A 12,418-nucleotide genomic window follows, 5' to 3' on the forward strand; every position below is an offset into this window, starting at 1 on the left:
AGATGGTCAGTTTAAACTGATACTTACCACCGAGGGAGGTTCAACAACAAGACCACCTGCTACGGGGCCTGGACCCTTACTATCTGATCCCTGCAGCCTACGCCATCTCTAAAAAGTACAAAACGAGACTCACTCAGTTAATGAAATTTTTACTCACTTAGTTAGTGAACTTTTGAGGCCCCATTAGGGGTTTTAGGGAAACGAGATATTTGGGGGAAAAAATTATAGGGATACGGGATATTAAGAAATGAGATTGTGGGATATCGAACTAATGGGAATTTATGGAAATTAATGGGATACGGGAAATTTAGGCCAAAAATTAATGGGATACGGGATACTCGGACCCCCCCCCCCCCTCCCTAATGGGGCCTCAATTTTCGTATGAGCTTGCGGAAAAACTGTTTTCCTGAGTGTTTGCGATTGATTTCATCCGCCAGTAATTGAAAGGGTCAAAAGGAGTGTTTCGTAAAACGATTGACGTCGAAGAGAATGGCTACTTGCATTCTGTGCGCTTTATTTTGCGAGTTCGCTGAACCAGCCAAAATCTGTACGCGATTGCCTCTGTTCGCCAAGCCAATCAAATTGCTTCCTCCTAGTTCATTTGTTCATTGGTAACCATTTCAAGGCCATGCAAAAATTGCTCTATCATGATGTCAGGGTGCTCAAATAAAAACAAGCCTTACGTAAGCGAGACTCAACAACAACGGATTGATTTTTAGTAACGGCTAAGGTAATGGGGAAATGTGTACTATAACTTGGGAAAAATAAATTCGTCAACGTCTTATATATGTCGAGAAAGTCTTGTTACCTTAGTAAAATCCTGGCCTTAGGTCTGATACTTTTAGAAACAACTACTTTTTAAGACAATAAAGTGAAACAACGTCAACTTTCTAAAAGGACAAACAAGTTCATAGAGTGCAAGATACAAGGGACACAGAGAGTAGCATTTTTAGGCGATGACAAATCGCCTTATGCTGTGGCCCTAGTTTGGTGTGAGAATTACCCTCGTCCCCAGGTTCTTCTCGGCGACGAATTTTCGAGGTTAAGGATTGGTACCTAAACACATGCGACACGCTTATCTGCATTCTCGTCCCCATATGGGGACCAGAATGGTCAAGTTTAGGACAAGAAATCACCGCAAAGAACAAAAAGCAAAATACTCCTTGAAAGTTAGAAAGGACTTATACAAAATATAAACGAAAGAGTCAAATTATATTTGGCGAGTTCTATCAGATTCAGTGTAAAACAGACTTCTTCTGCAATTATTTTTCTGTTTAAAACAATTACGAGACCGCGTTTGACTTCGGTCGTTCAAGAGATTTATCTTATATCATATATCAGGCTTAAAGGAGATGTCACGCAAGGAGATAACACAACTTTTGTTTCGATTTTGATGAACAGTCATTCAATACAGAAGTTGTCATGTTATTTAGTGTACGTTATTTTTTTTAACAAAAAAATATTAAAGAAAATATTTCTGAAAATATTAAAGATATTTATTTAAATGTCATCGCCTCTGCATGCACTGCATGCCGTTTATTAAAAATAGGCAAGGTAGCCACGCCACGAATCTTTTGTGAACAAATCATAAAGTACCACAGTATTGTATTTCTCAGCATACTTCGTTTTCCTCGCTATCATTTTGGGAGAAAAGAGAGAGAAGGAGATTACAGATCTATTCTGAAACAGCATACATCGATCCATTCTCGTCCCCATAGCCATTTCGTTTCTTTTAGCCGGCTGGGCCTTGGCACGAGGAAAAAGGGCTCTGGGGACACAGGATTTCCTGTCCTAGATTCTAGGACTTCCGGTCTTCATGTATGCAGTCACGACGTTTCAAAAGAATGTATGAGAGAGTCGTTAGTCGTTGTTCCAAACAGCCAATCAAAAAAATTCGAATTAATTCAAAAATCCTATGTCCCCAGAGCCCTCCGTTTTCTCGTGCCAAGCCGGCTAAGAGAAACGAAAGGGCTATGGGGACGAGAATGACATCGATCTCGTTCCTAGGTCCTTTGAGGTGTTACTTTCCACGATGACCACTGAAGTCAAAAAAAAAATCGCTCACTGACGGGTAGGCTTCCATAACGGAGATGATCCCTAACCTTTCTTTTCTTCTTCTTCTCAAACTCATTAATAATTCATCAAGTTAAAACAAAGAAAATCATATTAACCGTGAAGGAGGTTTGCATACCCCGTTTACTCCGTAGTTTTTGTTTCGATTGAGAAGATATATCAAACACTCAAGAAACACTTAGTGGCATTGGCTATCCAAACACCTCGAATTTCGTCAAAAATACTCCGCTGCGCGTCGTATTATCAACTCTCTTCTCGGTGTTTGGATATTCCGATAAAACACTGCCGCTCGTGTTTGATATATTACGTCAAAATTAAAATTCGTTCAAAGGAACAGAGCAAGAAGTAACGAAAGTCGTTTAAAAATTTTACTTACGACATAGATTCCGTCTCCGGGGGGCCCGGGTGGACCGGGAGGTCCTGCTGAGCCGGGAGAGCCTGGGGGCCCCTAAAGAGAAAAAAAACATACTTATTACTGTTTCGTAATAGTCATCATTACTCCTTGATTTCTGATTAAATTCTCTCAACTAGCATAAGCCTGGATGACAAGGAGACTTTTACACTGTGATCGCCATTTTGTCTGTGAGTGATGAAAATACGACCTTAACAACTAAATATCAGGAGCGCGTGAACCTGCACGATACCTGGGATCCTCTTTCGCCTCTCGGTCCATTGTATCCTTTTTCACCCTGTGGACCTGGCGGGCCCTGGTTTGGAAAGAAGAAAGGAACAAATTGCACGTCTGATTACCTTATTGTTATAGGAAATTAACGCTGCCCTAAATTAAGGTCTTTGTAATTAAACGAATTTGAAATTAACGCGAATTGGAGGGGAAATGTCTTTCAAATAAAAGAAATTAACGCGGAGAGCGGGGCATTTTTCAAAATGAAAAAAATTATCACGATTTTTTAATGTACCTAAGGATATTTTGGCTGCTGTACTGCTCTTTTGAAAGCAAGAATAAACTGGAAATATTACAGATAACATATCTTAAAGGCTTTTACATTGTAAAACACTGAAAATGGTGTACAAGGGAGAGAAGGATATTGATTCCCATTTTCTTTATGTGTTCGGAAAGTATCCAGTATTTGGATTGAAATTAAGGTCTTGAAAATTAACGCCTCATTTAAATAATGTCGCGGAAATTAACGCCCACAAAAAATAACGCGAATTATCAGTTAAGGTGATTCCACTAAAATAGAAGGAGTATTAAAAATTTTCTGAAACTTAGTCCAGGTTACAATTATGTTATGAGCATTAAAAAAATGAAATAAAAAATGGGGGTCACCGCGCTAGTTTTTGTGTAAAATGGATGGGCATTTTAGTAAATATACGAACCGCGAGATATATATTAGGAACCCTAGTAATCCAAATGGGGATCGCTATTGTTTCCAGAAAAAAATCATTTTGCATTAAAGAACTAGTCTAGTTCAACAAAAAGGACTTTTATCTTATATTAAAAACTATTCTTATTGTACAGGAATTAAGATAATGAAAGAAATTTAAGATTTTGCTCCGTGCGCACGTTAACGGCACTACCTAAAAACGTGTTTTTTACGGCATTAAAATTAAAATATCTCAATGTAGAATTTTAAACTTTTTTTTAAATCGCGATATATTGTAGACAACAGTTTGACCTTTAAATTAATGCATTAAAAAATGGGGGTCACCGTGCTCGTTCAAGAGAAAACGACCATTTATTTCCCTACCGAGCTTAGCCTGAAGGGAATCTCGTAGTGTTCTGTGTGCGCGCGCGCTCGTGCGCGCGCTAAATGACGCGAAAACCTATGCGCAGAAAGGATGCGCAATGCAATACCGTGGAATCACCTTAAATTCATGGAGCGTTAGTTTTCTAGCCAAAAAGCTATCTTGCAATTTGATCGCGCGCCCTGCTGGGTTTGATTATTTAGTTTGATCTTAACCTGCAGTAAAATCGTGCATTAGAGCGATTTTTTGAGTCCGGTGTCGTGAAACCAAAACCAAAGTAATCACCATCACTCTGGCCAATCACAAGGGATACAGACAATCCAATAAACCAATCAAAACTCGAAGCAAATACATGTCAGTAGCCGGCACAAAACGCGGGAAAACGTGCGCGAGTTTTGGTTTTACTTCTGATTGGCTGAGAAAGTGGCGCAACATTTTAAAACCAATCACTAAGCGTTGTTATGCAAAACCAAAGCAAACGCAAATTACTTTCGAAACTCAAGAGAAAACGCTCTAATTTATCGATTTACTAAATCCCGCAAAAGGAACAAAACATACCGCAGTGCCTGCCGGGCCAGGAATGCCTCTCACTCCCTTGATCTGAAAATAAATTCCAAGAAGATTATTCGTTCGTCTGCTAAAAGCGTTGTTTAATACACTGTAACCTGCTGCGTAACTTGATTAGTGGCAATGTAAGAAGTTTGCCCTGTTCATGGGATAGATGTGCGACCTTTATCACGCAAAATTGTTTTGTAATAATAAATTTTTAAAAAGTCGACTACATGGAGCTGTCCGCATTCATGATTGTTAACGGCCTTCATGGCTTATTAATGCCTTTTTGGCGTTTCCCCCATTTATACCTGAAGCCTGAAAAAGGTACCCCTTTCGGGCGGAGCCTCCCCGTATAGGCCATTGTATGGAGTACCCCCCCGGTTATTTTCTCACTCAGTTTTACAATTACGAGGCAAGAATAATTAAAATGTCTTATAGGGGGCGTTATGTCTCGGGGGCGTTTTACCTTGGGGGCGTTATGACCGCAATTCCTGTAAACAGTTGTTTTGAGCCGGGTATCTCCGATTTGAGCCTTTGAAAAAACATACGATATCCCACTCGTACCGTCACGCAAGCTTACTTACATATCTGACGTTGTTGATGACCTGCACGTTACTGTCACGCTGTTGAGCGGCACCACTTAAGAAAGGCGCGTAAGGCAACGGTGTGTCACAATCCGGCGTAAAATCTTTACAGTAAGAGAGAACTCTGAACACGTCGGGAGCTATTAACAACTGCTGTAACGAACCCTGAAAAGAAAGAACAACAAGCGAGGTTACAACTACGTCAAGTGATTAAATTTAAAGCCTGGGTCAAACAAGGATGAGAGTTATGAGAGTTGACTCTCATGAAAGGTTTCCGTCAACTCTCATCGACTATCACCAACTCAGACCAAACGAGAACGAGAGTTCGTCAAACTCTCATCAACTCTCGTGAAAAATTTGAGCACGTTCAAAGTCGATAAAGGAGCGAATAGAGTCGATGAGAGTGCATGAGAGTTTCTGGCCAAACGAGTGCGAGGGATTGAACTCTCGTCAACTCTCATCCTCGTTTGGCCCAGGCTTAAGAACGTTCTCTGGGCAAAACGCTTTTGATTGCCCAATTGAATTCTTCTAAGAGTTTAGTCAGACAGTTCAAAGCTTAGACTTTTAAGCAAGCATTTAGGCAAAATGTTGTTATGTACTGAACGTCAACACGTCCAGTTCTGGTAACAGTGCACTTCAATTTTTTCATATACTCCAAGTACAGTGGAATTGGAGCCTTAGCCGGGCGTTCTCTACATTTCTTAATTTTCCTACTATACATGTTTATTAACGACCCTAGAGCCCTCTCTGTAGAATACGTACAGAAAGGCCTCTGGTGTCAAGAATGGCTAGCTTCTTTCTCATTTGAAGTGCTATACATTGTACCTTGTTTGTCACTTATTAAGGTGCAAAAAATTAATCCTGTGTTAGACTATTCACAGCCCTCTACTTTCTCGCATTTTTCTACGATGGCGCGGGAGAAGAATCGCGGGAGAACTGGACTCGAGCGCAATTTTAAAACGAGAGGCACGAGGATCGCTTCGTTCACCCCCTGCCCCCATCCCCTTGTGCTTCGCACTCACGCTCGCTTCGCTCGCTGTTTCTCTTACGTTCTTTTTCGTGAAAAATAGAAAGGCTCTGAATACTATAATTATGTGGCGCCAACTATGTAGGTGCATGAGTTTCTCATACCTTGAACTGTTCTTCCAATCTCACAACGCTGTTTGGACTAAAACTCGGATCAAAACCTTTTGGTTTCTTCGGGTGCTCTTTCGGCTTAGCGCAGTCTACGGACAATGCCACGTGTCTTTTTCTGACTGCAAAGGCTACTCTGTGCCACGCCCCATCAGCCAACCTTTTGCTGACTCCTGCCCGAACCGGGGCTTTCCCTCGTCGTCTGTATTCAAATTCCACAGGATTCAAACTAAAAGATAGACTTTGCTCGCTGTCGATTATAGTAAACAAGTCCGCTCTGTTGTCAGTCTCCACTTTTACTGTAGCGAATAAAACAAATTCTTCGGGGAGACCATTGGGAAAGAGCGACCCAACTGTGGTGTTAATTGTCGCGTCGGTGGATGACAGGTCGTACGCAACATCCCTAGCCCACTGGCCGTCGGAGAAAGGCAGCGGTCTACTTTCACAAAGTCCGGTCGTCTCGATGTTAAGCTCACTCAAGCTCCACTGAAACTCCTGCACAAAGTCCACCAGGTCAGCGGCATCTGAGAGTTCAAGAACACAATTATGATGACAAGGTTGTTGTAAACCATTATTTGATTAAACGGTCTTTCTTTAGCCGGCGTAAACCCGTCCCGTCCGCCAAAAATCTCTTTTTTTGGATAGGAAGAAGTTTACCTTCTTCGATCAAGAGTATACCGGCTGAAAATCTTCGAAATTATGTCTCCCCTTTCAACAGTCGACAATTAATATTACATGCAGAAAATCAAAACATGAGTTAAGAGATCATTTCATCATGGGATGTCTGTCAAATTAGTCAAAGTCCGCACTTAGACCTAAGATAACACAAGAGAAAAACAGTAAGAAGAGGATGAGGCTGTTGAGGCATAGTGACGGTGATAATGCACCCATCAATCCCGGGGGGGTACTCCCATAAATTTCGGATAGGGGTGTGCCGCCAAGGTTCTTAAACCCTAACCCTATTTAAGGATAAAGAAAGCGAAAATTGATACCCTTTTAAAGGCCCAAAACCGAAAAATGACACCCTATTCAAGAGGAGGAGAAGCGTTCCGTGACGACCCAAATAACGGCTAACCGCGCACGGCAAGACACAAATCTTTATAAAATCGCTTTACTAATACCTGAACAGAAAATTCAGTTTTAAGATACCTTTTTTTTTCGTTTAGCTGGGCGTTTATTTTAGCTAATAGAATTTAGGTACCCTATCTAAGGATCACACCGGGAACACATTGTCAAAAGGAGCAAAATTGATACCCTATTTAAGGACCGAGAACCTCAAAAACCATACCCTATCGGGCGGCACATACCTATATAGGCCACATATGGGAGTACCCCTCCCCCCCCCCCCCCGGGCCATCAATGTTTTCTTCAACCCTAGGAAGGGCAGTTGACTGGAATTCTCAACCCGAATATACAAATTTCACCGCCCTCCAACACGCGGCGTGTTGAGTCCCGCGCTTGATGATGGACTATGTAAAAGATTCAATTCCAATCTTCCCTGATGGGTATGAGGAATCTTCTTGGGCAGTCACGCAACGTGAGGAGAAGCATTGCGTGACGACCTAATGAAGGCTGCGAAGGACACAGCCCTAACAAGAAGATAAATTACAACAAAGGAATGATCCTCGCGGTCGTGTTTTCAACTAAAACAGTTGCAAAGAATCTGAAAAGATTCAGGGCTTCAACGAGATTTAAACCCCACATATGCAGTGCTAGTGCGATGTTGTTCCAACTGAGATCAGATAAAAGCCTAGTATTCCCGGCTGTCGTTTCTCTGAAAATATTTCTCTTAGCTACGTTTGTACCGTTTCTTTTTTTTCCCATGAGTTTAGAAGGGATACAAGCTACATGCAGCCTGTCAAGGACTCAACCACACTGTTACAATGAATCTTACTTGATTTAAAACATCATAGCTTTTCACGTTACAATTACGTACGTGACGGCCGGAAATAGAGGTCGCGCGCGCTACGGCCTAGAGTAACACAATACAATTCCCGAGGTTGATGTTACAGACCGTCTAAGAAAATATACAGAAAATGTGTTCTAAATACTGTTGAAAGTTCTCACAAATTGAAGTAGATAAAGAGGTTTATCTACGCGCTTATGAATCGTATAAAACATACTCTCTTAAAGCATCGTAAGATCAAGAGGAAGATGTTCAAGGGAAATGTCCTCTATTTCCGATACACAATTTTCTTTTTTAGAATGCGTCTAATCGTGGGGCTTATAAAAATGTCGTTAAAAATGCTTATAAACACTCATCGTAATAAATGGTATTTTTAGTTTTATAATCAAATCAAAACAAATAATCATTAGCGCAGTAATGATTCTCTTGTTTACCAAGCTTTCACTAACGAGATTTTTGACATCGCCAGTACCAGACTGTATACACAAATTTAAAACACAAAATAGTTATGACAAACAAAGACAGGAGGGTTCATGTACAGAGTGAAAGACAACGTTCATTTGTAGAAAATCACTGAGAAAATCTTAAATATGTGACACTGGGGTTTACGAGTATCGTCTGGCACTACGTCGGGATTTCTTAACTATAACAATGATTGACTGTCTCACCTATGAGATCCAGTTTCGTTTCTTGAGCAAAGCGCAGCCACGAGCGATGATATTTACGACTCAATATTTAACCAGAGCATTTATAAGATTATAGCTTGGATTGAAAAATACTTTGATTTTTTGACAAATACACTGCTAATCGCTCAAAGTGCATTTTCCATTAGGGCTTTTTTTTTAACACAATACACCATTGTTTAGACTAAACAGTGACAGTAATCGTTTATAACATCCATCGATAAAGCAGTTTTTGTTCACAACAGTAGCGCGATTCTGAGCATAAAGAAATAAAACAAACCTATCTTACTCATATACATTTAAACCGGCACTGTGAATGTATTGGGTGTGCGTTTGTTTGTAAATGTGCTAAGGGTATAATGACTTATCAATAAACCACTTTAAGAAGGATGTGCCGAAGACGTTCACCATCTCTCAGGACGATTTATCAAACTACAAAGGTGTAGAATAAATTTCTAGGCTGACACATTCCATTACAGGACAGCAAAGGCTAACTGCGATGAATTTTGATTTTGTTGCCCTAGACGGGTAGAGAAAGAACTTATTTTACCCTCACGCGATCTTATAACAACTGACGAAGAAAACTGGATAATTCATGTGGATATTTTGCACTGCTAACTACAACTATCGAGAAAAACGCTGGTAAAGCAAGCTTGTTACATTTGGAGAGCAAATCAAATCAAGAAAGTGCGAGATTCAAGCAAAGAACACACAGTCCTGCTTCGTTGCGAGGAACATATAGAAATTATCATTCGGATAGATCGTAGCGATTGCATTACCTCACACGCGGGCAGCATGCCACGCAAACAATTGATTTTAGGCGTCTGCGCCAATATTCTGCAACAATTCTACCTCCAGCTCCTATATAGAGGTCATTAAAACAGTTTACAAAACGACAAGTAATATTCTCATTGACATACTTGTAGGAACGGCAACGTCCCGGGACGAAACTCCATGCATCAGAAGCACGCATAATACTATAGCCGTGCTAAGGCCCTGCAGACTGGAAGAGAAATTACACAGTTGAATAATATAGTAGAGTGATTTTCTTGAACAAACTTCCAGTAGACTTAACTGACCAGGGAAACATGGCTGGCGTCTGTTTCGGCCCAGCTACGAGACCGCAAATGCTGCAATTTTATGATCCGCGGTGGAAGCTGAGCTCAACACAGAGGTGTTCAGTAGTCATGTACGGTGTATTGTTGGGTGAAAGTCTGTCCGCTGATTGGTCCAATGTTACGCGGGTAATTTTACACATGCAGTTTTCTCGCGCGCGCGATGCGGTCAAGAATTTTGAAAAAAGCCAGAAAGGGAGTTAGAGAACGATAAAACACGATCACTAATCAATACGCGGAAGAAACTTTTTATGGAGGAGAGAGTTTTTTTTTTTGTCGTTTTAAAGGTGTTATCTACGGAGTGTTACAATTACTTGTTATGGCGGGTCACGCGTAGCTTTATGTGATAAAAATTTGAAACCCTGCGCAGCGTAGGTGCTGAATGTATAAATGAAAAAAAATGTAAATACTACGCTGTAGTCAAAAAAACTATTCCCGACGTTTCGGCAATGCTGCCTTCTTCAGGGGGACAAAACTATTTAGCCGTTAAAAAGTTTGTTGTATCACACGCGCATTTAAATAAATGCTCGCGCACGTTTCCGCGCGCGCGAGAGCGCACGATAATACAAAGAAGTCAATTCACGTAAAGCTAAAATCTTGATTAAGTCCACTCGGAGCCAGAGTTCCGTGTTGGAAGATGTATCTCATCTCCTGTTTCTTGCGGTTCTGTTGGTTTGTCAGGCCTGCTTTCAGGACAGCGACCTTCATATCCTGCAGGGAGTGATCCGGCTGGTTAAAGTGTGCTGGTACAGGAAGGTCATTCCTGCCGTTGATCACATCCCTGCGGTGTTCCCTGAAACGGTCTGCCATCCTGCGCCCGGTCTCCCCAATGTAGACGGTCGATGGACATTTCTCGCGCGCGGAAACGTGCGCGAGCATTTATTTAAATGCGCGTGTGATACAACAAACTTTTTAACGGCTAAATAGTTTTGTCCCCCTGAAGAAGGCAGCATTGCCGAAACGTCGGGAATAGTTTTTTTGACTACAGCGTAGTATTTACATTTTTTTTCATTTATACGCGTAGCTTTATCTCTGATCTCGAAACAGTTTAGATGATTAAGCAGAGTTTTTGGGAGCCGCCATCACTTTATTTCAGGAGGGAATAGCTTGATTGCAAAGAAAAAGCCGCACCAGGGTGCCTGGATATCGCCAACGACTTACTTTTTGCGAGAGAAAAGCTCAAGTCTTTCAATAAGTGCATTTTACTTGAGACATTTTCATAATATGGAGTGACTTTTGGAAATATGTAGCTAGCGAGAAGTCATGCCATACGAAGTCTTTTGTGTAAAATGGCGGGATAAAGAGTTCAGTTATATGTCTTGTATAGCTGACACTCGCCAAAGTTTTGTGAACAGCTTCCAACATGTCCAATGACAGATTCAGACTTCGAACTGAGAGGGTCCTGAAGGGGGGGGGGGTACCAAATCCCATTTCCCAGCCTATTTTTCGTCCAAATCCCATTTCCCAGGCAATTTTTTTTCCCAAAATCCCATTTCTCAGCCTATTTTTTGTCCAAATCCCATTCCCAGTAGTAAAATTCCTACTGTATGGAAAACCGGACTTAAGCATAATATATTTGTTGTTTTGATTGTCCTAAATGTAGTCCACTCCCTGAACTCTCAGGTACAGGTGTCGTTGAGCGAGTCCAGAAATATTGACCTGCATGCGCATTCTCAGAAATCTGCCAGCCTCACCCCCCTCCCTCAAAAAAGGGGGGAAGCTGAAGAAACCAAACCATAATCGACAGCACCTTTGGAAACGCACGCACAGATGTTAAATTCAAAAATTTAGTACTTGTGGGTTTAATACCTATTCATTACGGAGATTCATTACAATGGAGACAGAAAGAAACCGGCTGGGTTGGTGTTCGTGGGGGGTTGCTGTCGCATCGACGGCGGACCGGGATGGATGGCGCAGTTTTAGTTTTCTGGCTGGCCTCAAGAGTCCTCATGTGCCCGATGAGGATAAGTAAGTAAGTAAGAAAGTATTACGGCCTTAGACATAGGTTATGACAATTTTTCTTGTAGATGTCGCGCTAATTTGTTGCGTAGTTGAATTTTTTTTAGCAAACTATTTTTACCCTAGCGCACACATTGCATGTAAGAAACGCCACACGTCTCTGTGGTTTTTCATTGGTTTGTTTTAAGCATGCACATCCAAGTTATCGTAGACTGTCCCCGTCTCGCACCTGGGTCGCAAAAGGAATAGTTCAGGGAATGGACTATCCAAAATCATGTTCTGCCAGTTATATTATCACCAATACTGTTGAGAACATCACTTTTCATTTGTTCGTTTGTCTTGTAGAGGATGATAGAAATTTTCAGTAGCTTTAACTAAAGCTATCAAGTTTTTATCCCTTACTTACCACTACCCTGCAAAACTTACTATCACTTCTTTTAAATATTCCATTTGTGCCCATGCTCAGTCATAGCAGTTCCGCTGAGTAACTTAATCACTTACACGAAAATTGATCGACGCTTGATGGACACTCGTGCAGTGTAGTGGTTTCGTTTCGGAGTTAATTTTCAGCGTTTTAACTGTCTATGCCGAACGTTAAGAATATTATAGAGCGTAAAATATGCAGGTTTAGTCATGTACTGACTAGCCTCCCACGCAGTCGTTCTTAGGGGCGATCGTGTTTCACTCCTCCCCACTAGTGGGGAG

The 12,418-nt window shown here is 41.3% G+C and overlaps 2 protein-coding genes across 2 annotated transcripts in view; one reads left to right on the forward strand and one right to left on the reverse strand.

Moving 5' to 3' along the window:
* LOC144640837 (collagen alpha-1(V) chain-like) overlaps positions 1-9,834 on the reverse strand; it is an 11,990-nt gene extending 2,156 nt beyond the window's left edge. The window contains exons 1-8 of the mRNA XM_078500206.1: positions 9,719-9,834; positions 9,560-9,642; positions 6,048-6,574; positions 4,917-5,081; positions 4,339-4,380; positions 2,718-2,780; positions 2,450-2,521; positions 28-108 (exon numbers count right to left, since the gene is read on the reverse strand). Coding sequence (XP_078356332.1) covers positions 28-108; positions 2,450-2,521; positions 2,718-2,780; positions 4,339-4,380; positions 4,917-5,081; positions 6,048-6,574; positions 9,560-9,642; positions 9,719-9,729 — 1,044 coding nt within the window. The 5' untranslated portion in view covers positions 9,730-9,834. The remainder of the gene's footprint in view (positions 1-27; positions 109-2,449; positions 2,522-2,717; positions 2,781-4,338; positions 4,381-4,916; positions 5,082-6,047; positions 6,575-9,559; positions 9,643-9,718) is intronic.
* Positions 1-12,418, forward strand: part of LOC144664105 (uncharacterized) — a 108,367-nt gene that overhangs the window by 35,650 nt on the left and 60,299 nt on the right. The window lies entirely within an intron of this gene.

This window comes from Oculina patagonica, chromosome 1 (genome assembly GCF_052425735.1).
Source record: "Oculina patagonica isolate OP01 chromosome 1, crgOcupat, whole genome shotgun sequence".
Classification (NCBI taxonomy): domain Eukaryota; kingdom Metazoa; phylum Cnidaria; class Anthozoa; order Scleractinia; family Oculinidae; genus Oculina; species Oculina patagonica.